At 41.3% G+C, this 27,982-nt stretch overlaps 2 protein-coding genes across 3 annotated transcripts; both read right to left on the reverse strand.

Annotated features, from left to right (window-relative positions):
* Nucleotides 1-3,910: 3,910 nt before the first annotated feature.
* calm1a (calmodulin 1a) lies at nt 3,911-11,805 on the reverse strand. Its single transcript, XM_033642667.2, has 6 exons — nt 11,678-11,805; nt 6,290-6,320; nt 5,999-6,142; nt 5,783-5,889; nt 5,396-5,531; nt 3,911-5,106 (listed from the first exon to the last, which is right to left on the reverse strand). Exons 1-6 carry the CDS (start codon nt 11,678-11,680, stop codon nt 5,078-5,080), a joined length of 450 nt encoding a protein of 149 aa, XP_033498558.1. The 5' UTR covers nt 11,681-11,805; the 3' UTR covers nt 3,911-5,077.
* A 2,856-nt stretch (nt 11,806-14,661) lies between these two features.
* nrde2 (NRDE-2, necessary for RNA interference, domain containing) lies at nt 14,662-27,643 on the reverse strand. 2 transcript variants are annotated; one of them, XM_078174916.1, is made up of 19 exons: nt 27,560-27,643; nt 26,696-26,798; nt 26,055-26,258; nt 25,801-25,941; nt 24,789-25,054; nt 24,468-24,637; nt 24,038-24,262; nt 23,522-23,711; nt 23,105-23,238; nt 22,190-22,310; nt 21,818-21,990; nt 21,517-21,688; nt 21,181-21,401; nt 19,997-20,492; nt 18,354-18,772; nt 18,047-18,186; nt 16,844-16,985; nt 15,189-15,260; nt 14,662-15,015 (listed from the first exon to the last, which is right to left on the reverse strand). In XM_078174916.1, exons 1-19 carry the CDS (start codon nt 27,618-27,620, stop codon nt 14,890-14,892), a joined length of 3,576 nt encoding a protein of 1,191 aa, XP_078031042.1. In that variant the 5' UTR covers nt 27,621-27,643; the 3' UTR covers nt 14,662-14,889. The 2 variants fall into 2 exon arrangements, with proteins under 2 accessions (XP_078031042.1, XP_033498874.2); XM_033642983.2 differs by having other exon boundaries at nt 24,468-24,694.
* Between the last annotated feature and the right edge of the window lie 339 nt (nt 27,644-27,982).

Consider the following 27,982-nt stretch of genomic DNA (forward strand, 5'->3'; position numbering starts at 1 on the left):
AGGAGATATACCATGCTAATTAGTGAGCTGTATAGGTGCTGCAAGGCAGATTTTGTTACCCTTGGACATGGGCAGGCTAACTGTTTTCCCCTGTTACCAGTCTTAATGCTAAGCTAACTAGCTGCTAGCTCTAGCTTCATACATACCATGTTAACATTTACGGAGAGTGGTACCAGTCCTCTCATCTAGCTCTTGGCAAGAAATCAAATGAACATTTCTCTTAAAATGTCAAACTGTTGATGTAAAATAAATTCAATTTCACTATTGATAATTTTACATTTTTAATGCTTTTGATCTGTTTGAAAAAGCAGATTTTTTTAGCATCTGCATCTGTGGTCACAATAGCTGAATACATAAGAGTGCCAACTGCAAAAACAAGGAAATGTCACAAAAATAGCGAGCTAAGTGTTAACGTAAACCACTGGGAAACCAGAACCTCCTATGTAACGTTTATATTTTGACAAACTGTAAATATGAATGGGAGGTATCTGTTACACTCATAGTCTCAAATATCTGATTTCCTGTTATGTGTAAATGCAACCAGTGAGTGTGTTGTCTTTGTGTCCTGTCAGTCATGTTATATACAGTTAGGTGAATATGCTTTATTTTTCATTTGATTATAAATACAAAGGATTATTGTTGTATATTTGATTGTTCCGAGTGTATTATTATTGTTATTATTTTAGAAAGTAAATTATAATTCTATTTTCTGGAGTGAGGTGTTACTGAGATGCAGTTGGAGGAATAAAAGGATGAACTGATACAGTTTGTTGCTGTGAGCTCAGTCAGTGAATCCTTTGTGCTGTAAATGAATGACTGAAATTAGGAGGATGACTATGACAAAGATAATAAAAGTGGTTTAAAAAAAGGTTTGGAAGTTTTTGTCTGTTTGTTGTGTTTCATATACTGAACACTGAAACATTGATGCTCCTCGGGTTTCTTTTGCTCAGACAAGAAAAAATATTTACCTTATAGCTTAGTATTTTGGTTAGTACAAACCTGTGTGTGTGTGTGTGTGTGGTGCTCCCTCTTGCTGTGACCTCAGGGCCAGCGGTGTGTGTTACTTTCTCAGGTGTGTGTCTGTCAGTGGATAGGCGTGTCCTCCTTTGTGTGTTTTTTATCAGAGGATTACAGTGCTGACAGGCTTTGTCCTAGAGTGTCAGGAAGCTACAGTTGAGTCTCTCGCACACCTCAGCCCCCACTGCTGCTGGATGCTCAGGTATCATTTACAATTAGTCCCCCGTAAAGGTCATGACTTCAGTATATGGGGCTTATATTAGTCTGGATTATATGTTGATTGCACATTTTTGGTGCTTCTGATACCCATTTCAAAATGGACAGGAGCCAGTGCTAGATGACAACAGGCTTTCTTCCTACTTGAATTCCAAAAGTACTATTTTGAGGCACAAGTTTTCTTGAATGTTTTTGTTTTTGGAGGCTTTTTATCTTACAGATGATAAAAACATTTTTAATGTAAGTTTTCAGAAGTAGGAAAATTTCCTTTTTTTCAGAAAAGAACACTCAATCCTTAAGTTTTCTGAAAAAAAAAATAGCTGATATATGGTTTTCACATTAAAATTCTTTAATTTATCTATAAGCATGAAAATCCTCAATGTATGTGAACACTCTGGGGGGACTATACTGTACAATGTGTACATTTACTGTGAATAATTTACTATATTTACTGCTAGCACTTGTTTACTTTTACTTCTGAGAATAAAATTCTGACTATAACTTTACTTTTAATGGAGTATTCCTCTATTGTGATTTAGTGCTTTTATTTCAATAAAATAAAACATATTTCTTTGAAATTCATTGATACTCTACTCCATGATAATAAATGACTGGGCAATATTCATAAAGATAGTTGAATAAACCCAATATCAAAGCTGTTGAGGGTTTTGACATTGAAGCCTAATTGGCTGAATTCGCCTGAGATGGCGTCCTCATGGACACCCCTGATCACCACTGTTATGTTGGTGATTATGATTAGAGTTTAATATTCAAAGTCACTGCAAAAAACATGACAGGGCACCCTTATGTTTTTGAAGTGTAACTGTGAAGGCTGATGTTTTGTATTTCAGCAGTTTAAAAGCTCATCTTTTTTTGCCTGCAGTTTCCAACACAGTGTTTTCCCCAAGACAACAGCCTCTGAAATGTAATGAACTGAAACAGTCAGATTTCCCATTGAAGAGATGATAGTAATATCTTGGACTGCACGTGCGTGCTGCTTATGTACATTTTCTGCAAATGCTGGAAATGTAGCAGATTTCCTACAGAGCCTGGTGATTTTCATCAATGGGCATTTTGTAAGAAAATAGAAGAAGAGGAAAGAGAGAGAAAATGACTATACTGAAAATCTGCCCCATATGGTGGCACAGGATGTCGAACCCTAACACACACACACACACTTGCTCCCCACTCCATTCTTCTAGCTGTCAGGTGGAAAAACTGAAATATTTATGTGCGTGCAAGCTGGAGCCTGGAGTTGAGGATTATATGTGTGTGTGTGTGATGAATTTGAGGCAAATGTGAGAGAGAATCTTCTGGACTGGGGACCCTGTTAATAACATTGGAGTGGCAGCTCACTAATAGCAAGCAGTGAGCAGCAAGATATATTAATACACTTCAGACAGTTACATAACTGCAGCTACTAACTGTGTGTGTGTGTGTGTGTATGTGTGTGTATGTGTGTGAGTGATACATGGCTAAATCTAACACCTCCTTCACTTCTCCATCTCTCCACTTTTCCTCTCTTCCATCTCTAAGTCAGCACCAGTGCAAGTACCAGTAGTACAAACGTGTGTGTGCATGAGGTTACACTGCCTCCTGACACACAGCGCTCCCCAGTAAATAAGCAGCCTATAGCCTTCAGTGTCTTTATGACTGTAAAACGTCTGCTGGCTTCATCTGTTAAAGACAGCCAGAATATCAGCTTCTGAATCAGACAAAAGAGGGAGGTATTTTAGGAGGAGAGATTTTATGGGTTTTAAGATGCACTGAGACTCTGTTTTCATCTTCTTTTTTCATCCCTCGCTCTCTTCCTCTCCCTCAAGTCCTGGGTTTCTATTATTGTCTTTCAACCTCATCTCGCTCCCCACCCCCCTCCCCATCGTCTCCTCTCTTGCTCTCTCCTCAGACTCCCACGGTTTTCTGCTCCCTCTCTTTCACTTCCACCCACCCCATGCCTGGCTCTGTTGCCTAGCAACGTCTCCTCATCTGCAGACAGAAGTTCTCGATGATCTGGAGAAGTCCTTGTGACACCCCTCCAAACACACTAATTGTACCATCAGATTAGCGAGGACATGGTGGTGTCCATATCAGTCTCTAGTGTGGGGCACTTTTGATAGTCCCATTTAAAAAAATGCAACTTTTCCCTCATATGAAGTGTGATATTGATGGATTGTACTTGTTTACCTTGTTCCTTGGAGAGTGCTTTTTATTTGTTGTATCATCAAGGCAAGATAATCAGAGTAACCATGGTGATATGTTTAAATAGATGGAAAGGGTTTGTTCGGTATTTCAATTCCTGACCCTTAACATGACCCGTTCTGTGCAGACACTGAGCTGCTACGCTAATACTCACGTTGTATGGAAGACTGAGACCAGTTACAACTTTTTGTAATACTTTTGTTTATGTCTAGTGTTTGTTGAAAACCAGACCAACTGTCTGATCCTGTAATAACTACTCATTTAGGAGATTTAGGAAAGTAAAAGCAAACCAATATGTTTTCAGTGGCTTCAGTGTCTGTGCTTACACTTACACTCTCAAAAGGACGATGCATGCAATAAGTAGCACAGATGAGTCATTTAAAAGCAGCACTTCCCCCACAGAATCTGCCTTCACACAGAGAAAACACAAGTCAGCTTATTTTTAAGAAAAAAACACATCAAAACCCGATACGAGATGTTAGTTCATGGTATTTTATTTGAAAAAAACAAAATGTAAAGACTAGCATGTACAACTTGGAATGCAGATCAACTGAACAAAACAGTTGGACTGGGCCGGGCCTCGCCGCACCCACACACCCACACACACCCACACACACGCACACACATTTACACACGCAAACTCACACACAAACACAAGATAGAAATGCCGCAAAGCACCGACCCTGTCCTCACTAACTGAAATTAACACCCCAGTAGAATCCTGATACACACGCAACCCTTGAGGCAATACACTGTACCTAAGCATGCTTCAGTGATAACCACAGATTCAGTGTTTGTAAATCTCCAACTCTGCAAAACCTGATACTCATGGTACAGATATTGCCTCAAACATTGCTCTTGTATGTATATCTTCACCTTTAAAGCCCACCCAACCCCTCCAAAGAGTCTGGGACACATCCAACACCCAAGGAGCTCAAATCTATGTCCCACCCAGACTTTTGCCTCAAAAAAGGTAAACACACAAAGGATAAAGCAAGTATCCTGACATGCCAGAAACACAGAATCTAAAATGAGTTCTTATTTATTCCATTTTAATATTTTTCTTAAAAATATCTCTGTTGTCACTGACTTCATTTAGGTAAGCAAACTGCAAAGGTTCAGCTGGTTCACTCACTCCCATCCATCTGTCAACTAACCCCTCCCTCCTCTCTGTGGGTCCCAGGCCAACCTGAGGCCCAACAACAGCCCTCTGCCACTGGGCTCTCAACAGTCACCCATCTAAAGCTGCATGCATGAAGAACAGAAAAAAGAAAACAGGAAGTCATAGAAGAAAGGCGATTGGCCAGCCCATATAATCATCATGACATCAGGCAGATGGAACCAGGAAGCAGAGGAGCAGTGGCCAAACCAGCCAGCTGCAGAGAGGCTGCTTGGCTAACGAGTTGAGATCTGATTGGGCAGCTCAGCGCTGGGGGGCGGGAATACAAGCCAGTACATGCAGATTCATTTAGGATTTTTCTTTTTGTCTTTTACCTTTTTTGAGCTTGTTTATATGGACAGATTTTCAGTTTTCCAACATTCAGTTTAAGTTGTCTATACAGAACAGTATGAATAAATGTAGATTTTTGCAATAAGAGGTAAGTGAAACATTTGACTGATTCTTTGTCTTTAATGTGAGCCCAGTTCATTTGGCGGTCATCATCTGAACAAATTCTGTGGAGGGGAAAAGAAACCATCATCAGGAACAGTGTTTCAATTGTGTACTATAACATGGTGAACAAAATCATGACTGCTCACCCTATAAGAAACTGGCCATTGCACACTCAAAATGACTACAGAGCGTCTGTCTATCATCAGCTTACATAATTTAGCCCTGCTCCATAAACATAATTAATCCGAACACTAATGACAGATGAAAGGACGTGTATTGCTGTGTGTTCCTTTATACATGCAAACTACATTAGTGTGGCTAAGTTTCAAGACAGACTTTCTACTCCTGTACCTTCGTAGTTGACCTGTCCATCTCCATCGATGTCTGCTTCTCTGATCATCTCATCTACTTCCTCATCTGTCAGCTTCTCACCCAGGTTAGTCATCACATGACGCAGCTCTGCTGCGCTGATGTAACCGTTGCCATCCTGCCCAACATACATACAGTATTAGTCAGTAACACACAGTTTTTAATGGAGAAAGTCTCAAGTGTCATTGTCAGACCAGACAGAGGTAAGAAGTCCCTCCTTAGTTGTCAGCTTAATGTTTGGGACACTGATTTCAGATGAATATGTTTTGTGTATTACCGCTAAACTGCTAATTGGAACATACAATTCATCTAAGAAGCAATTATTTTTCTTTCCTTATCTTTACAACACAAAACACACACTAGTCTTACCTTGTCAAAGACCCTGAATGCCTCCCTGATCTCCTCCTCACTGTCAGTGTCCTTCATCTTCCTTGCCATCATTGTCAGGAACTCAGGAAAGTCAATGGTCCCGTTGCCTGGAAGGCAGTCAGAGGTAAGACGTTAATACAACTAGTCAAGTTAAAAGGGTCTATAACAATCAGTTTAACTAAATCCTTCCCCATGTTGAGGATTCAAGTGGCATACCATCAGCGTCCACCTCATTGATCATGTCCTGTAGTTCAGCCTCAGTTGGGTTTTGACCCAGTGACCTCATGACAGTTCCCAGCTCCTTAGTGGTGATGGTCCCATCTCCATCCTTATCAAACAGGGAGAAAGCCTCCTTGAACTCTGGAAAGACACAAGAGGAAGAAAAGAAAAAAAAAAAAAAAAAGATGTGACAAAACTGATACTCCAAGTGACAAATTATGGACCTATGCAGAGAATGTGTTTATTGGTAAAGATAATAATGCAGTGTTTTTTATGTTGTCACCTTACCTGCAATCTGCTCTTCTGTTAGTTGGTCAGCCTACCAAACACAGACAGAAGGAAGACATAAGAAAAGGAAAAAAGAAAAATTACTTCAATTTAAATAACAAAATAATAAAACAGTCAGGTTGGGACACAAATAGTGACAGGTTTTAATAAACAGATGTTCTGGACATATTAAGTATTTATAATTTACTTCCAAGATGGTTAAAACCTTATTTAATACCGAACAGTCAATCAGCAACACCAACCACACTAACATCAATCACAGGTCAAACGAGAGCAAATGAACGCAGGCAGCAGGAACACTCGCCTTAAAACAAGCACGCGTTGTGAGTAAAGTGCTGCGACTAACATCTAGTGACAGCAAAATAACTTCCTGTATGAACCACAACCATATATTATCTCAATGTCAGGAGGTTTTGGCTATCCACAAGCAATGCACTAATATCAATCTGTGTGTGCGTCTGTGTACCACCTTAATGTCATCAAAGTGGATATCTGTCAGGTCTGCCACCAGCTTCACTGCTTTCGGTGCTGTTTTTTTCACCGCTCCACCTCTCCCTCCACCTCCTCTTCCTCCTCCATCCAGCCTTAACCCACCACCTGCTCTGCGCTGCTTCAGATCCACACCTCTGCCTCCTGTACTTTCCCCAATTACTCCTGTTTTGATGCTGAGGCCATCCAGCGCCCCTCGCACCATCACCAACCCTTCAGCCAGGCACTCAGCTCGTTTGCTGTTCTGGACTCCCTGTTTTTTAACCTCTGCCAGCTCCGTCTTGGTTCTCTGCAGGCAGTTCCTTAGGTCCTGCATCTCTCTAACTAAGCTGTCCATGCGGCTGGATGATGAGTCCATGAGCATTTGGAGGAAGGCTCTGTAGTTCCTCTCCTGCTGCTGGATGAGCTCCTTGTAGTAGTGCTGTTGTTCATCCAAGAGGTCATAGACAGTGGACAGGCTCACCAGCTCATCCTCTGCTGGGTACAGAGCGACCTTCTTAGGCAGCATGATGAGAGAATGATGGCATGGAGGGCAGGATTGATGTCTTAGGTCAGGAGGCATAGGTGGATGGAAAAAATGATAGCCTGACATCTATCAGTCGCTTCTGAATTGAAAAACGGATGGACAGAGGGAATGGTAGACAGTAGATTTTGCCATCTCTGAATAGTTACATCACTGAATGTGTGAGAATTTTTTTTTAGTTTGAATCTTGCTTTCAGTAGAACACAAAACAGTCCTCCTGGATAGGTGGCTAGTTGGATGGACACATGAATGCTGATCAGATGACTGGATAATTGCAGGACTTGTCTTTCAATCCATCCAGCTTGAGTGGATGACACAAGTTTTCACAATCCCTCTGGAGTGGCAAAGGTCAGTGGATTGGCACTGACCTGACAGGCGAGGTCTCTCTCTTCTATGAGCTGGATGACGAGCTGATGGAAAAGCTAGAGCCTCTGTTGATGTTTTCCTAGTTACTTGTCCATCCGTCTGTCTCTCAATAAATCTGTCTGCCTGCCTGCCTGCTTAACTGTCGATCTTTCTTTCTGTCCTTGTGTCTTGCAGCGCTGTGAGTGTACGTGTCTAGACGCTGTCCTTCCCTAGCTGCATCTGGCTCCAACTGGGTGAGACTAAGGAGAACCCCACTCCCTGTGCCCCCAGGTCAGTGTGTGTACAAGTGTGTGTAAGCCTAGGCATGACAGTGAGGGCTTAGCTATCTGTCCATCTCCCTAACAGATTTACAGTAAAGATGGATGCACAGATGAAGTGTCCACCTCCTGCAGTAGTTCAATGGATGAATAGCCTTCAACACACTGACAGAGAAAGAGAATGTGTGTCTGTGTAGAGGCCAGGCCAGAGGAGGTCACCCAAATGTGTCAGGAAAATTGATTTCAGGTGTGTGAGAGTAACAGTGTCCAGACTGGGGGAGGTCATGGGGGTTTTTTGTGCGTCTATATGCATGTGTGAAGCTGTGGCCTGTCATCTCACTGCTACAGTTACAGCTCCTAGGGAGGATCAGTTGGCTGGTCATCTGACCTCCTAGACAGCATCATGGGTCACACCAAATGCCCCCCTCCGACAGGGGCCCCTATCAACACAGTTACAATAGATTCTATGACTGACGCATGAATTTCTCCAGGAGGTCACCATAACACTGAGTTGGGGTTTGTCTGAAGTAAATGAGCCAAAATAAAAAAAACTGCACTTATTACAAAACTCAGTCCATACTGTCACCAATATTAGTCCATGTAAGAAAACATACAGTCTAGCCAAATATTTAAAGGATTAAGTGTGTCCACTACAAGATACTGCTAGCAAAATTATTCAACACTCAAACTAAAAGTCCCCATCCCATTGCTTGTGAATCAGCTCATTTTTTTTCCATTCCAGTAAGGTATGTTCTTATGCCTGTGACCTCTGACACCACAATAAAAATATAAGAATGAATCCCATTCATGAAAACCTTCATGAAGTTTTTTTTCCCTCTGGCACAGTCTGCTGTACTAGGTTCTTATTAATAACAAAATATTTGCTATTAGCACCATGGCATGCAATGTCTTTGATGCAGTTTGATGTTTCATCTACAACATAATAGTACTTTCAAACTATAAATATTAGGCTTTTATAATTTGGCTGATGATAATAACAGTGATGATGATGATGGTGGTGTGTGTGTGTGTGTGCGCTCTAGCAGTGGTTAACAAGCTGCTAACCCCTCTAATACCGAAGCCAAATTCCTCTCAAGGCGCTGCAATACCTGGCAATACACACCACGTTCCTGTTAGATTGTGTGAGTGCAGCATGCAGGCCCTGTGATTTAGTTTTACAGCACCCACAGGGATTGAATTAAAGGGGTTAATGGAAATATGAGTTTTGTTTAAATGTACTGATTCCCCCTCTGCTAAAAATAACCCAAGAATAATCAGTGATAAGCAACAACAGTCCTAAATATGGTATTTTTTTACAAACAAAAAGTTTATTGGAAAATAAAGCTATGACCTATTCTTCAACTTTATGACCAATACACAAAGAAATAGGTGGCAATACAGAGCAAAAGTTAATTTGTAAAATGATCAAAGATGACTGTGTGGACTAACTAATATACACTTTGTTTCAAGTGCTTCAAGCAGGCTCATCCTTAACACATCCGATTCACAATCCAAACACAGTAAGAAGACTGATATAACAAGTCTTTCTGCCTTAAACAAGTCCCACACAAGGAAAGGAAACATGACAATTGCAACAACTGCAACAGAGATGTGTCAACCCCATTGTCTGCTTCCTACTTCCTGTATTTTACTTTGTTAATCGTGTAACTATAGCAACCACAAACCCATCATGTACCTATCGTAACTAATCCAACAGGCAGCAACAGAAATTAAAACTTCTGAAACCTGAGGGGCCAGAATTACATTTTGAAATCATTTTTTAAATCTACATAGGGTTATTCAAATAGTCACCAGTTCAAAACAAACAGCTCATCCCACTCACTGCAAAGAAATTGTCACATTACTTATCAATTACCAAACAACTTGAATTGGAAACCTAATCTTACTGACTTTAGTTGACATTACTTTAAGTTATATGCTGTATAAATAAATTACGTTAACTTCAATAAGTAATGTCACGTTGCAAATGCCTCGAATATCTCAAGAAATATAAGTCAGAAGTCCCCAGGTCTTCTAGAAAGAGGGACCTGTTGGTTTTTATTATAGCAATATGATCAGCAAATATTTCCCTCCTGGGATGCAGTTTATAACACTTTATTGTGAGCTGCTCGGACAGAAAACCGGACACACTCTAGGACGTAAACCAGTGTGTTAGTCAAAGCATGCATGTAAGGAGAAAGAGTGTCAAGGACACAACAAACCAACCAAAATTCACTTTAGATGTGATCTAGAAAATAGTTCACTACAAACATGACTTTAAGTGATATGTTGCTGCCGGATTTTAAATAAAAGGTTTTTACATAGCTGATGGAGTTAACTGAAGTGGGGGGCTCTGCCTGCTTAATGAATAAGCCAGGAGCCTACGATGTATTCAGCAGATTACATCTGTCAAACAAGGTTTGTTTCTTTTTAAGACTTACATATAGCCTAAAGGAAAGGTCCACCATACCATATAATCAAATGATCCCACATGACAACAGAGCGTTGCATGTGTGTGAATGTAAGTAACCCCCCCCCCAAAGCTCAAAACTACAGACCATGACGATGCTACCACTCCCTGGGGACTGTTCCAGGGACACTGCCTAAGAAGCTGACATTGTGCATATATGGTCAAACAAACCAGATTTCACAGTTGTACAAAACAGCTCTGTACCAGAACTAGGAGGGAGGTACATATCTTTATTTGTAGGAGTAAAAAATTGTTTGCCTCTTGCTTGCAATGTTCAAATACAAAAGGACAGACCAGCTTTAACTAAGACATTTCTTCTAACATTAATTAGTCCCCAAAACATTTGATGTGAAACCAGCTAACAACCATTAGCATGTTAGTTTAATAGTAGCGAATATATATCTGATTTCTTCTGTGGCAAAGTGACCATGTACAGGTGTTACACTACATTCTGTGACCTAATTAAGACTATCATCTGCTACCACTGCAGTTTTTGCAATGGTAACATGTTGTACTTTGGTCGCTGTTATCGGCCATTATTATGAAAAGTTATTAAAATATGAGACTATATAAATGCCATTCAAATGGTGGCAACATTTAATAGCTGTTGAGTGCAAACTGGCTGCCAGAAGTGTAGATCTGTCTGCACCACCTCACCCATCAGTCTTTTCTGTAGCTCAATGTCTAATGGCTGTGAATCTAACAGACACAGATTTCGGTGCAACACCGGCATCGAAATTCTGTATAGAGGCTTCACAGAGACAATTGCATCTCTAGCATCACTGCGGAAACAACTATCGTAACTATACTTGATGAGAAAATGCTCAGTTGTTTCAGTTGTCAGATACCGGTGGAAAATCAGTCATTGAAGGATATAACATTAGCTGTGATGCTAACACTGGCAGCCAACCGAACTGCCACAAGTACTACCAATTTGAGGCCACCTGTAACGAGTAGCACACTTCAGTGTGGGATAAATATCAACATCGTTATATCACTGGCGTCTGCGAGCTTAAGCAACGATGATGCGATAAGCTTCTCGCTCACAGCGACGAGCCGCTACGTCTAGCCGCCTGTGTAAACGGCTAAGCTAACGGTAACGTTACAACTGAGTCCATTCTACTCGCGCTCTCTGCAATGGAGGCTGCGGGATATTTCAACAAAACGAATAGAATATCTCAGAGAGGCTTAACATCCCCTGGCTAGCATTCAGTCAACCCAACAAAATTTTCTGTCGTACATGTAACAAACTATGATTGATAAAAAAAAAAAAAAATACTCACCATGTCTGTTGGAGTTAGGGACGTCGGTCTGCTAACGCTACAGGGAGAGAGGAAATGGAAGGTTGCCACTGAGCAAGGCTGGCTGGAGGCGGGCGGGTGAGACGAACCACTGCTGTACGGCTCAGTGTATTCCTCCGCACTGTGGGGATATTCACTCAATCAACGAAGAGTCCTCGCTCTTTCAACGTCTCCTCAAACGTGCACGCGTACACGCACACGGGCCAGTCTCTGTACCTGTCTTTGAGGTCAAGTTTCATAGAAGGAAGTAACTTTTAAAATATCCGGTTTCCCTAGTTTTACACATAGTTTTTATTTAGAAAGAGAAAAATAACATTTTGTTAATGTTTGCAGTCTGTGCAGGATGTGATTTACCTGTTATGGGGCCATACTGACACCCCAACTTACGCCCTCTGAAATGTGTATGCATACTGAGGATATACAGATTTCGTTAAATTCAAAGCCAGCACTCCTATGCTGGGATAAAACTTTACTGGTGTTAATTTGTTCCAATTATGACCAAAAGAAGAAGTAGGGGCATTATTAAGCAGTCTGTGGGCCCCCCATCCTTCCTCTCTTGATCCATCTCTCTCACGCATCTTTTGAGTAATTTTTTTACAAAGTCAGCTTGTTTCTGTCCTTTTCCTTTCTTTTCTGTTTTGAAACTCCGATTCCCCTTTCTTGGAGAAAGACAAGTAGTGTTCATTTGTGCTCTGGCAGCATAATCAGTCATTCACTCAGCTTTAACTGTACGGAGAAACAAATCCTAATGCAGGGCAGACTAAAACATTTTGTGCCTTTAAGGGGTGAGAGGGGCCTCAGAGAGCTTCCACTGTTTTTTTATACAAAGTTAATTCTTTTAACTGATTTATTCAGCCAATTTAGTTATGGCACTATTTATTTATTTCCAAGCTTTTCCTCCCATTGGGGCCCTGGATACTCAGTCCCACTCCTCCCACTGAGACAGCCCTGATAATAACCTGCCTTTAATGTGATGTTGTACTAAAGTGGTGCACATCCCTAACAACCTGCAGCCCCATAGCAGTTGCCTGCTTTGCTCCGTTGGTAATCTAGCCTTGATGCTGTGTAATCACAGATTCAGAGAAGTTGACTGTAACATCAGTGTCACAGTACAACATGACGTGAGGCTGACCTTTCTGTTGTTAAATATTCAGTCATAAACCAAACAACCTGGCACCAAGCATAAAGTCTGCTTAGGTCTCTTCAGCACTTGGCTGCCATTACATCTGGCATCAGAGACACACATTATTACTGTAATATGAACCTGTTAAACTACAACAGGCGTCTCAGTTTACCCGTATGCTGTGACATTATGTAGGCCTAAATGAATATAATAGTGTTGCATCATCATTACAAATACAACAACTTAAAAATGATTGTATTTAAGGTAAACATTTTCTTGGACCCATTTCACATAACATAGATTAATAACTGTAACAGGCTAATAAACTAATGTTTTATTGTCATAAAATATAGCCTTTGCAATGTATTGGGGCCTTATAGAGTTTATTTTGAGGACAATTTTATCTGGGAGGAAGATACACCATACATTTTATTGAAATTATTAAGTAGTTCATAACAGTGGTCGTTAATACCATAAAGGTAGTTTGAAGGTGGTTTCCTCGGATCTATTTCTACTAGTTTTTGAATCTGTCGAAAGTGACAAAGAAAGTGACGGACTACTTTGTGTTACACGAGATTTTATGCAGGCGGAAGGATACGATCGCTGCTGACGGCTTGGGGAAGTTGTGGTTTTGTTTTGAGAGGCGGACTCTGATTGGACAGAGCAGACCCGCAATATTCTGCACACTGTACAGAGGCCGCTGATTGGCCAGGGCGGATCTGCAATGCGTCAAACCACGGCGCGGCAACGATAGCAGGAGGGAGCGACTCCACCGCCACTGTGTACACTGTTCTATGAGTAACATACGTACAGTATAGGGCAGGTGAAAGCTTTCAGGTAGTAAACAGGTGAGGCGGGGAAGTGAATGACTTAACGCAGAAATACATGCTTTAAAATGTTATTCATTTAAATTCAAAGAGGATTTAAATGACAAAAAGCAACAAAGTAAAGCTCAACTCTGGCATAATTTACAGACGCACTGTTCACATGATGAAATTTTATATATAAAAAGTGACAAATACATTTTAAAAAAACACCACATGGACAGGTACATCTCTCTGAACTTTACACTGAAGTCTGATCTTGTTCTATCCATGGTATTTGGGCAAGACTGTCAGTCACATAGATGCAGGGCTCCAATATCATTTAACCTCATTGTCTGGTTAACCCAGGTGTGTCCAAAGCATAAACAAGTTGAAACATTTGCATTTGAACATTCACAGTTAAAAATGCTCAAGCTGTGTAAAATTAAAGGAATGCTTCACCACCCAAATGACCATTTGTGTATCAGTTAATTTAACATTAGACTTTGTATTTTTTTTTGCATGCTTCCAGTAAACAAATCAAAAAATGGAGGTAATTCTTCATTAACTTAAGTCATGGGCAACTGTGTATAACAATAGCAAAACTTCGTCAAAACATCTGTTTACAAACTCACACAACTTGGGCACTGAAATCCAAGTCTCATTTATCCAGTCATATGCTCAGTATTTCTCAGACAGACAGCAGTTTTTGACAGTAACTGAAGTGAAACTTACCTATGCTCTCTTCAAAGCGAGACTCCATTGACACAGCACTTTGATCCTCAGCTGTGCATACATCATTTGGGGGGTTAAGTATTGCTTCAAATTTTCCAGTCTTTCTTATGCTTCTTATTTATCTCAGTATTTGTTTACAATTTATGTCTTTGGACTATAATGTGGAGTTGGTCTTTACAACAGCATCTAATAAAGATATTATGGAGATTTATTTGATATTTCATTTTGCATACAGGCCTTCAACCTCAATTTGCATGCACTTAAAGCTCATATGCATAAACACACATACAGCACACAACACATGAATGAGAATCACATTTTTATTAACTAGTGTTTTGCTGTGAAAATAAAGACATTATGTAGAAAGAATGGCCCTGAACCCATATGATCACTGCAACTTCACTGTTTAATACTGCAGATATGTGTGTAAGCGTCCCAAGTTTTTGCATTCTCCTGCTCTGCCATCAAGTGTGCTGATACTAGCAAGTTGGCAATAAAGCAAACACAAGTTCTTGAATGATATCTGTATGTGTTCAGTCCTCCAGTAGTATATCCAGTTCTTCTAAGGGCAGTCTGAGTCGGAGTTCTTTCTCCGTCATCAGATCTACGAACTCCTGCAGATGTTCAGGGAACAGCTGCACTGCGTCCATGTACAAACCCTGATCACACACACACGTGCAACAGACACATATTTGCATAAATGCAAATTTACATTCATAGACACCCCCACACACAAAGAGAGTGAATGACATTTATTTCTTGTATGTAAAATTAAAAAAAACAAGTAGACAGTGTTTAGCCGCTGCTTGGATATATCACTTTTATGTCTCACCTTAGCCCAGGGAATATTCTGTAAGGCCTTGTAGAAGATCCCTTTGGCTTGATCTACCCTCCCCTCTGACACCTATAAATACACACATATAAACACATTACATACACACAGCACAGACATAAGACTTAATATCTGTGTATCCAAATGTACAAATTACACAAAGAAAGTCTGTGTGGATACAGATGTGTAGTCATAGTTAGTGGCTGTGGTAAGGACAGAGTTGACAGTCCTTTCCCCCGGCCTGGAAATGCACGGTTTCTAAACTCGCATAAGAGACTACAAAATTTACCATATATATGATTAACTAAACTTACAATAATATCAGTACCCTGTCATTAATGCTAAGATGTAGTAGACTACATGCATGTTTCCGAGACAGTATAGCAGCACCAACGTTACTCAGTGCCATTAGCTTATGTTTTGATGATGTGCTGTAACGTTGTCTCGCAGGGATTTGCAACCTTATGAACTACAGATCCTTGGAGGCTCACGACTTTTTACCAGTGGCTGAGCAATCAAAAACAGTTGAGATAGAGCATTCGATTCTTTTTGTTTCACCAGAAACATCTGCAAAGTTCCCATCGCCAAACCCAGCATACTCTATTTAAATATATGATAATTTTAGTGTGTATAGAGTCATACCTCACCGAGTGAATTAAGAGTTTAATTTTTTTATTAAACCAGAGTTGGCGATTGTTGGGAACAGTGGAAAGAAGTTTTACAATGACAAAATTACTGTTTATTTCAATGGAGTCTGGTGGGTTTGACAATAGTCATTCTGGGGCTGTGTCTAGTTAAACAAAAAGGATCTTTCTCTTTAACAAAATTGTCTATCTCTGTAGGATCCTTTAAATAATCTAATCTGAAACTGTCTGACAAAAAGAAATTGTGTTAGTTGACATACATTAACAATGCAAACATACTGTGAATGCTTTTATTGCAGCCTGACTGCTGCTCTTGCTCAATACCGGACCAATCTCAAAAAAAGTTGTTACCATTAGTCATTTAAACACAAAAGAATCAGGGTCCAGGTTGAAAATACCCTTTCACTTTGGATTTTTAAGTTTATTTGACGTGTACAAAGCCACACAGCAACTCGTCAGCATGACAGCGAATGCCTTGTTTTCTCCCTCTGCATGAAGGGATGTGACGTTTTGTGGGCGTTTTCATGAATACTGACTGTATCTATAGGCTGGTCTTACTGTGTGTGTTAGTTCTTACAGTTTTATCTCTAAGTCAATATTTGCAACATGAGAAACACAGGCAGCACTCTAAGGTGTAGCAGAATGATATACAGATCATGAAGGTGCAGCAGGCTTTTCTAGTCATTACTGAACCGAACATGTCTGTGTTTGAATTTGATCTCTCTGAAAATATATTTAATATATTTCTGATGCTAAATTCATTCCTTGCTCCTTGACACAATTAACTTTTGCAACCTAACCTCCATTTTTTTCCTTTTTGCCATTGTGTATACACCTACAAGCCTATTAAATTGATTAAGTGAAAAAAAGAAAAGCAGGACTTTGCAAACACCTTTTCACTGAAGTCTGTAACTACGCTGCTCTGGATTGGATAAATGTTTAAAAGGATTATGAATTGACCTCACAGGGCCAGTAAGCATGTGAGTTTCTGAGTATTATTTGCTGTCTCACCAGGAAGTGCATGTACATCCTCCAAAGTAAAGGACAGTGAGAACCCATCTCTGTTGCTATGGCGCTTTCAAACAGTCCACGGATACGGTTGCTGAGGCCATTCTCTGGCAGGATGGGCAAGGCTGCATCATGGCTACAAGACCTAAAGACAATTAAATAAATATACAATTATTAATGGATAGTGGGAATTTTGATAGAAAATATTTGTGAAATTTGGTTGAGTATGCAAAACAATATGTATATATACCAGTACGTATCATATCCCTCCCTATTATATACTTTCCTCACTAAGCCAATATTTTTTGGCACTGTTATTATTCCAATATGACATATGCAGCAACCTTTTCCATTTCAGTTACGTAATCCTGAAAAGTAGATGTTTCGGGTGTTTCCAGTTCCTGAGAATATTTTGCCGCCCTATCATTATTGCTGTCTGAATACATCTATAACATAGCTGTGAATCTTCATTCAAAGGTTTTGGATGTTGGGGAATAACAACAGTACACATACAGAGTGTCCTCACACCTGCTACATTTCCAACAAGTGGTAGAATCCTTTAAGCCAAGTCTGTGTAATCTACTCAGGATCCAATAGTAAAGATGTAGAATTTAAACTGCATCACTTTTATCCTCAAAAACCTCAATATATTATGAGAACTGCCACAAATTTTAACCCATTTATCTATATCAAACACCCACATCCCTTTCCCAAACATTTTTCAGTTTTGAATACCTCCTGCCCCTCACCAAAAACCTTCAAGAGTTTTCCCAACTCCTTCACTGGTTGTGGGGCTTTAATACATGACCCCAAAAATCTTTGTTACAGCATGATGCAGTTGTCAGTATCTAGACAAACTATATTGTCGCAATAGGTTATCAAATGTATCTAAGTGTATCTTCATAATACAAATCTCCCACTGTAAGGACTCTATTGTCAAATCACTCCCTTTTATCAAGTTTATCAATGCAAAGCTTTGGATTCAACCAAACACTTAATCACATTAAGGATTTAACTTCATCATTGCTGCAGTTCTTTTTGAATATTAGTTTTCTTGACTTATCACACATGAAGAAAGAAAGAAACAGACAAAGATACAAAGAAAAATAGAGTCATGGTAACTTGATTTTTTTTAGTTGTTCCAATGCTTGTTCCCATAAAATGCAGCATAAAACCGCAACTACTCATCATCCTTTCTGCTCTTACCTCTGAGCAGCGTCCACCAGCTGCTTCCTTTGTTGTTCAGCAACAATGGCAAAGAGGCGCGGCACCACACTGCTGTTGTCCCTGGTTACAGAGTGAAAAAAGCGACGCGCCCGGCCAGCACTATGGTAACGGTTCTCCACCTGAAACACAGGTCACATGAGGGTCATCATGCCAAAATACTCAAGTACAAAACTTGGTGCAGAATGAATGCTGAGAGCTCTAGAGAAGCTCATTCCCAATGACTGATTTCATGTTAACCAACGGTGATTAAAAAATGAAATGAATGAAATGAGGGACCGAGGCTTGCCTGTACATATATGCTCCAAAGAGGGGCGCTGCTGGGCCAGGTGGGGAGGGCACAGGTCAGCGTCTGTCTTAGTGTTGCCAGTGGAAACACACTGATGCTGTTGTGGTACCTGAGCAGCACTGCCTGCTGCACTGCTAATGCCTCACATTCAGAAGCTAGCCTGTTAGCAAAGTGCCTGCTGCTATGGCTAGAATCAGTTGCAGACTGGCTAGCATCTGTGCTAGCAAGGTTAGCTTTCTCATTACTTTTAAGCTGCTTGTCAAGTGTTAGCGTGCTGTGCAGTTCCTCCATCCTCCCTCTAGCCTGGCTGTAGACGGCATTAGCTGCTTGGATGCCCATTGTGAGGTATTGGAACAGAGTGTAGCAGCCTATTAGGCCTCGCAGCCTCAGCTTCTCTCCGAGCAGGTCCTCATGGCCTGCTGGTGGAATGATGAGAAGTAAGATCAAATTAATGAGAGAAAGCTGTTTTCCACAGGAGACATTCAGATGTCAAAAAAAGGAAAGGCATAGGTGTTAATTAGACACTAACAGAAGCTCTGTTCTATTTATGTGCCCCAATAAGCCATGGCAGTGTGACAGTGAGCCAGCATGCTCAATTCCAGGACCCTGAAACTGAAGGAGCTACATGGAAGTCACCCCTCTGTTATTATATGAGTTACACCAGTGCTTTTCCTTCTTTGACATGTCAAAATGTCTTCTGTGAAAATGCTAATTTATCAACATGGGTTCTGCATTCAAAGGGGAAGGGCATTTGGTGAAGAGTTTTTTGGTGTATCATATAGCTACTTTTAATCAAGATTATCAACTGGCCTTTTACTCCTATAAGAAACTGAATGCTTTAGCTCGACTCAGAACAGTTTTGTTTCTGCACCGAAATCCATCAGACCCAGTGAAACACTCACTAGAATGTAATGTAAAGGCTGGTGGCTACCATCAGTCTGGCAATGAGTCAGCTTAATTTAACAATAATTACACCATTATTTTGAATAATAACTAGGTATGCACCAATCTGATATGCAGCATCGCTATCAGCACAGATAATGACCTGACTAAGTGGAATGGGTGTAATGTGACCAATCTATAAACAATACAGTTTCTTTCTCAATATCATAATGAAATTCTGTGTTTCTGCTGTTAGTTACATTATTCAGTCACTACAAGCCAACAACTCAGCTCTTAGTGCCACTGCACTCCCTGTCCTCATGTTACCTTATATCAATATGACTGCAATGGGCTTCACGTAGTAGAATATACTACTTTTAAAGGAAAAAGATAGACACATAGTCTGATCGGTAGATGGTATTGGCAGACAGTATTAGTTAAAGTATTGGAACTGTTATTTGGTAGAAAAAAATCAGACTGATGTGTAGCTGCTAGTAATAACTTGTAGGTTGCTGTTCCATAATTCAGCTCAGTCACTGCTAATGATGTATTGTACACGTCTCTTTACTGACCACTGTTTTTTAAAGACTACAATGGTTTTTGGATTGATTGACAAAGTCTATATACAACTAAATATTTGATGAAATGCGATGATTAAATATTGTGCAAAAGTTTAAAGTCTCTGCACGCTGCTTTTCACACTCTACTAAAATGATGAGACAACAGTGAGAAAACACACAGTAGTTGTTGATAAAATGAACCTTTTCTGTTGGCCTGAGGGTTGTGGGGGTTTTGGTCCAGGGCTGACAAGCCAGCAGTCAGAGCCTGTTCATATAACTTCCTGGCTTTCAGGATGGAAACCGGAGAGAGTGACTGGGAGGATGAAGAAGACGATGAAGAAGTTCCTTCTGCTAGCCTGGTTAGTATACACACAGCTGGGGACATGGTGACATCGGTTTGTCCTCCCCCTCGCTCAGCGGCCCCTTCCTCCACCTCCAGCTGGGCCCACAGCAGACACAGCTCACAGAGGGTGGGGCTCTTCAGACCTTTGGTTCCCCCTATCGCTGTGGCCATAGAGAAGACTTTGCGAGCCTCGTCGAGGTTGCCCAGCATCCACTCCAGGTGAGCGTACTCCCGCCACAGCACCAAAGATGAGCGGTTGTCGGGTTCCTTGAGTAGTTGCTTGGCAACCCGCTTGCTGCGTTTACCCTGAGAACGAAGACGCTTTTTGTTGCTGCCACACAAGCAGCGCCAGACCTGACATATACACAAAAATACAAATGAGTCAATCTGCGCAAAGGTCAGACACTTTTTAGACTTGGAACTAATATCCTGAATGCTTTTTTTCCCTGTTTAAACATAACTTAAAGGTTCATTAGGTAACTTTTATAAAAATAACTTCTTGTCATGATTGCTGAAACTGTCACTGTATCCTGTCATCAGTACATGAGACATCCTCTGGCTCCACCTAGTGGTCCAAATGGCACTTGCAAGAATCCACCGAGTGAAAACAACCACTCAGAGCCAGGAAGAGTCTATAAGGCAGTGTCAGTCAGTGCTCGTGCACATGCTGCGCAGTCCCCCCTCCCCCATACATGCTCTCAGTCAAGCTCAATATCTTCAGAGCGTGGCTTCAGGAGCTTTGCAAAGAAAGAAAAACAATAATCAGCAATGGAAAAACAAGAGAAGTAAACAGAAGAAGACCGATAACGAAAAGCAAGCTTGCACTTTCACAGGTCTACTTCTGTTTACTTGTCTTTACTGTGTACGCTGTAGTTGGCAGCGCAGCATTTGTACAAGCAGTGACTGACACTGCGTTAGAGACTCCTCCTGACTCTGATTGGTTGTTTTCGTTCAGGTGCAAATGCCAATAGGAGCACTATGAGGAGCCAGAGGAACTTGATCCTGTCCTGAACTCTTTCAAGCCCAACAAACTGACTCCTACCTTGAGTTTCTCGTACTGCATCCAGCTGAGTGACAGGGCAGCTCGATGGTGGACAGGAAGGACAGCTTGGACCATACTGATCACATTGGTGACAAATCTCTCACCCTGCTTCCCAAGCCCCACGCACTTCCTTGTTCCCTGGAGGGTGGTCATGTGACCTACAGAGTTAACCCCAGGTTCAGGTAGGTCGTGGGAGGTCAGAGGATGCCTGAGCTCATTACCTATGATGAGACATGGAGCCAGATTTACCTCATTTGTATGCTTCAACTTGAGCGTTACAGTTTGAAAAAACAAGTCGGTAGTTTGCATGATTCTGACTGACAGTGTCATTTTTACCCTGAGTGAGCAGAGAGAGGTTCTCTAGCAGCAGGCCAAGCTGACAGGGGGCAGCACAGAGCACAGAGTCCACAGGCAGCCCCAGGAATGAAAAGAAATGGAGAAGAAGACAGAGCCGGAGCTCCGGTGTAGACAGACAAATTAGGGACGGACCTATGTCATCAAACAACACCTACAGTTGGAGAGAAACACAGAGACAACGATGTCAAACAAAGTGGTCACACCTATTCACTGGTTAATGGTAGCATATTGTCAGTGGCTTTCAAACACATCATACATGAGCAGAGACATTTTACAGTACCTGTCTGTCTGGGTCCTCACAGTCCTCTTCTGATTGGCCCTTGGCTTTGTCAGGCCTCCAGGGCAGCCAGTGAGCTGCTTCACGAGACGTCTCCACATCCAACCAGACTGTCCATCTGGGCTGGCTCCGGTCCTTTACCTCCTCCTCATCCTCTTCCTCCTCCTCCTCTTCTTCTGTGGGTACAGAGAAACACACACACACACACACACACACACACACACACAAGACGAAGATGATGACTCTCAGTTTCTTGTTGTTTCTACGATTTTAGCCCATAAGTCAATTTAGAGGTGATTCCAGGATTTACATCAACATTAAATAAAGTAAAGGCTGCCTCATTTTGTTAGAAGGATGTTTGTGTGTGTGTTCTACCTGCACTGGGCTGTAGCCACCCTCCTCGCTCTTGTTGGAGCATCCAGGCTTTCCAACCTCTGGCCCCCAACTCTCCAACCCTCTCCTCCCCACTGTCCCAGAACGGCTCAAAGAACTCGACCTGTACACACACAAAAATATTCATAAATTAAGTGAAAGGCACAATTTCCTCTTTAATAAGCTTACTCGTGACCTGGTGTGTGTCCTCTTGTGTTTCTACACGGCCAATATAAAAAGATTTTACTCCAAAATTCAATTTTCTTGTACCAATCGACTAAATAAAAAGACAAACTCAGTGACTAAAACGCTGTAACTAATGTGTACAAATAACAAGTTGCCTAGCAGGTCAGACCTGCCCCTTTTCTTTATGTATCATGATGTTACATTAGCTACCTTGGACCAAACAAGGGCTTGAAAAGCAGCTGATGGACAGAGCCATGATCTGTTTAGAGACCAATAAGGGAAATGAGCATGCATATTTAAATAAAAAATGTCAGTGGACGTCACGTAATGTGTTTTTTAATCTGATGGAAGGATTTTTCAGTCAAAGTTGAAACAACAACAACATCAAGACATGATGGAGGTTATAGTGTGATTTGCCATGCCCGCTCCATTGACTCTTATAGAACTGACACCAAAGTGCAGCTCCTCGAACACTGTCACTGACGTCATGACCTTTCCTTCTTTTATATTTTCCTTGCCAGATTCAAGGAAGTCACTGCACCAGGCCAAGAATGTGAAAAAGCCTAAGAGTACTATAAATGCTGAAATATTCCTTTTAGTTGTCACTATAGGTTATGATTTGGTCTCATGGTCAAGATTATTTATCAGCATTAGATTTAGATTTACATTCAACTATCAAAATTACATTAGGTTTAGTTCCTGTGTGCCTTTAATGTGTGTTTGTGTGTTTACCTGCTGCTTGGTGGAGAGTTCTCGTATGCTGTCAGGTTTGTAGAATGTAAAGTCGATCATGGCCTGAAACAGAGAAATCGCCTTCTCTGAGTGACCAGACTGACGCAGGAAATGACACTGCTGGATGAAGATATCTGGACAGAAGGAAAAGGACAACCAGGAAAAATTACTACAACAATCGATAAGCATTGAGCAAACAAACAACAAAGTTTTGTATTGAGGCAAGCGAGAATATTACACATCACATGTAAAGTGTCTGTGTGTATTACATGTGTGACTTCCCTGTGACAGAGGCAGATGATAAAACGAGGCTGACTTGGAAAATGTGCAGGGTATCTGCATGTGTATTTTTTACCCACTAATCAGTCCCCTTGGAGTAGAAAACAGGGCGAGTAAAGGCTCAAGAAAATCTGTTACCCAACATATCCTCCTCAAGCCCCGGCAGGGCCGGGTGAGAGACCATGCTGCCGTCACGCACTGCGCTGAGCGTGCTTAGACACTTCCCATATGCAGAGTTGACCTTTGACACGGTGAAATTGCTGAAGTAGCTCTGGGTGAACAGCAGATACTCCCTCCACAGGGGGGCACTGTTGGGGTGGAGGAAAACCTGAAAGCCAATACATAAAACATGAGTTAGCTTTGTTAGAATGACTATTATCCTTGATCTACAGACATGCTCATATGTCAGCGTTGGTCAGTGACAAAAAGGCAGAGAAGCATTCAATACACGGCTATCGAGAGTGATAACTTAAACAAATGTGTGGGAGCCTTTGCTTGTAAAAGTGAAACTGAGTGAACTGAATCTAAAAAAATAGAGCACAGCCAATTTTTCACTCTTTTTAGGGCAAAAAATAAACTTGAAAATAAACCACAGCTGTAGTCAACACACAGAAACACTGAGTGAGGTTTTATGGAAACACACTGCAGACTGACCAGTTTCTTCCATTCTTTAGCCAGAAGTGAGGGCTCCCAGAGCTCTTGGCAGATCTTGAGCCTCTCCAGCTGCAGAGCTATGCAGCTGTGGTTGGTGGCCACTGCACGCTCTGCGATGCTCAGCTTTTTCTCCAGGAGTGCTCGGTAGGAGGACTTACGACGATCAGCCGAATTGCTGCCCTGTTGCTCCTCCTCGCCTCCAAACGATGTTGCACTGAGCTCATCCTACAGAGAAAAAGGACATAAGCAGGTTTAGAGGTATCGCTGATTTTACAAGTCTGATATGACTATCTCACTGGGGTTACATACGGTACACTGTACATATTTTAAGTTACAATATAGAAGGCATGTGATTTAACATCCACCATGTGTGACAAGTGAAGCAGGATAAAGCAGCAGTCTATATGTAACAAAAGCAAAGTCTTCATACCTGGTATCGTATGAATTGTAACCACAGCTGCGTGTCTGTTGACTGCTCTCTGAGCCGTCTGTTAAACTCTTCAGTCCTTCCGGTCAATGGCGCTGCACTCTGTCCCGTCTCGGTGTCCTGCTTCTGCTGCTCTGTCTGCTCCTGCTGCCCCTTCCCCTGCAGCCACAGGGCTGTGGAGGAGTCATACACTCTGAGAGGGTTTACTGATGATGTTTGCACTCTGTCACCTGGATTGACATATTGCATGTTTTATTTTTAAAAGACAACATCAGAGATTTGTGCTTTGTCTTTTTCAATGCCTGTTGCAGCTAAATCTCTTACCCATCCCTCCTCGTTTGTTCTCTTCATTGTCCCCCAGTGGGAGAAAGGAGGTGGGGCTGATGACATCCCTGCACTCAGGAACAGTAGGTAACATAGGAACAGGGAGCTCGGACCTCAGCAGCTGCCGACTGACTGTTGAGAAGTATCTGTCTGCTGCTTTCTTCTTGTCCCCGCCTTTCTGTTTCTTATTTGACTCGGACTCCGCCCAGCTGACTCCCTGTCTGCGAGGGTCCAGACCCAAGGAGGAGTTGCCTTTCCTCTTATACCTGGAACACAGAGTTTTAAAATCATCTTTAAAATGATAACCCACCACATTTTTATCAAGTTCAACCCTGTAGTCTTTAAACCTTCTCAAGTTGCATGGGATCTTTTATGTTAAGTGTTAGCGTCACAGAGAATCTTTCCCAAACTCAATGATGTGTTAACTGTTTTTCTTTTGTAATAAACTGAGGAACCTACTGAAGGTAGTTAGCATGAGCAGGGTTAGCCACTGACCATTCTCGGAACCCATTGGCTGTATTCAGTGTCTGACTTCCGGCAGACAGCGATACAGCCTCTGGGGGCAGACCCCCGATTTGGCATTCCGGTTTGATTTGGGCAGAGGAGGCGAATTTCCGTTTCCGACTTCCATTTATATATAAGTAAATATGCTGAACCATTGCGATGGATTCAGAGTTTGCAGTGATGCCAATTATGTTCAGCCTTGTTAGTTCACCGCACGGAGCGTTTAACCTGACAACAACTGCAGCCGGCTCAAACGTGATTGGTCAATATCACGCAGACTACAAACAGCCTACAACCAGAAACCAGGGCTCTTCCGCTCTTCTTCCGAAGACAAGATCTCCGGGGTTTGCCTACAGACTCTACATTCACTGAATGTAGAGTCTGTATATAGAGACTGGCCACTGACTTACTGTCTTCGTCAAATGAAAAAATTCATGGACAAAGATATCACAGCACTGACCTCATGGTGTAGAGTGTATGTGTGTGTGCATGAATGCGTGCATGGTACCTGGCTACGTCTCCTCTGTACAGGGACTTGTACGTCCAGTTGGCAGGGTCTGCTTTACAGTCCACACAGAACGGCTGCTCTGTTGGCGCCTGGAGGTCATCCAACCAGGAGAAACGACATGCTAACGGAGCAGCCTGGGGACTGCATGGATGCACACACAAACCATTAATATACAGCAGAAGTAAGCAAGTGCTATTGTGTTTAAGATGAATGTAGCATGTAAGCATGTGTGATGTGAAAGCTTTCTTTTGTACCTGTCTGCCTCTTGCTCCCTTTTGAGGTCACTGGGGAAAATGATTTCAGAGTCAGACCTACTGCTGTCCGAATATCTCCCACTTTTCTTTTTATGTTTTTTCTTCTTTTTTCTCTTCTTTTCACTCTTCTTTTTCTTCTTTTTGGGTGGCACATTACCCTCCTCCTCTTCCCCCTCCTCCGCAGAGCTCAGCTCTCTGCCTACACTGAAGATTATAAGGTGAACCAAACGTTAACAGTGGTCAGAGACTGACAAAAAACACCTCCCTTAATCAAAAGCAAAGGCTTATTCAACTAGTTTTTAAATACATTTAATACTTGTAATAGAAAAGTGATGAAGTAATGATCATTATGTAGCCAATTTCTAACAGTGACTTCACAGTGAAGAAAAACGTCAGAAGAATAAAGACACAAGGAAAAACAAAAAGGAGGCATGCATAAGATAAAATGATCAGAAAAATACAATAAAACAATACAAAAATAAAATCAGAGCATCTGTCAAACACTGACAATAGCTTTCCACATGCAACAATTTTTCTGAGGAAATCTAAAAGATGCACACCACAACATTCCGTGCTACAGCGTGCAAAGTATAATGTCCAGTCTCCAGGCAAAGAAACTCGCTTCTCTTTTTGATTTGTACCTTGATTCCTTCTCTTTCGGCCTCTCACTGGTCTCAAACAAACGATTGTGTAGAGCGAGGGCATCTCCAGTCTTAAAACTCTTGTTGGTCAGCCAGTCTAATTCTAAAAGAAGAACGTGGATTAAAAAAGAGTGTTATTCAGTATCAGGAAGTGGATAGATGATCAAGATTGCGACTATCTCTCACTGGGTGTGTTTACATGTAGTGTAGTGTCACAGTTGTAACTGGTTTTTGTAATCCAAAATCACATCATAATAATGAAGGGGAGATATTTCTTCGATCTTGCATTACTGAACTTTAGATGGTGGAGCTAAATTGCAGAAGATGGGTAAGTACACCAAAATCTAGGTCTAGGGAGCTAGAAACCAACCAGTCAACTCAGTCAGTACAGAAGGGACAGATTTGCAGCATGTGGTTGAGACAATCCTGCTCTGCCACAGAAGATCAGGAACCTAGACAGTATTATGTCTACAGCTTAATGACCACGTTTCTCTGTAAGTTACAGGTCATGTTCCATATATTATCAAAACCAACTAGACTCAACCCGGGGTACTTGAGTGCATGTAAACATACTCGTTCACTGATAATGTAATAGTGGTGTCTTTGACTTTGTCTTTGCTTGGTTTATTGGGCCTTTATCACCCTAGCTTTCAGAAGTAACCGTGCAGCGGAATGCAAACTGACTGACAGCAAAGTAACCGCTGAGGTCTCTAAGCTTTGACGACAGGCGGACGTTAGGACAGCTAATATGAGCTAACGTTAACTCGTGGTTCAAAGGGTTTATCTTCTCAGCATAATGATAATAGAGTATTGCCGTTAATAGTAAACCATATTAAAACGGGTGCAACATGTAGGAGCGGTCACCTTTAGACGAATCTTCAACTTTGTTACTTTCGACTCCTGCGAAAGCTGGAAACAGAGCCATGATGGTCGCATATAAACAGTCGCAGGAATATGACGTCACTTGACAGCCGGGTTACTAAAATAAGTAGAGCGACCAGTTTGACAAATATTTTTTTCACTCGATATTTTCTCCTTTCCTTCATTATTTTACACATTTTGCAAACTGAAATTTCACAAAAAAATTAGAAAATACAGAATTAAAATAGCTACATTGCAAAAAGTCTGCCTTTTTCTTTTTAAAATTGTTTGTAGCCAAAAAAATATTTCTTGTACAAGGGTCCCCAATTTTATTTTATTTTATTTTGTATTATTTCATTTTATTTTATTTTACTCATGTCACTTAGCTCCATAGCTTTCACACCTTTGCTGCTTCACAGGTGTAGC

Source organism: Epinephelus lanceolatus, chromosome 15 (genome assembly GCF_041903045.1).
Source record: "Epinephelus lanceolatus isolate andai-2023 chromosome 15, ASM4190304v1, whole genome shotgun sequence".
Taxonomy (NCBI): Eukaryota; Metazoa; Chordata; class Actinopteri; order Perciformes; family Serranidae; genus Epinephelus; species Epinephelus lanceolatus.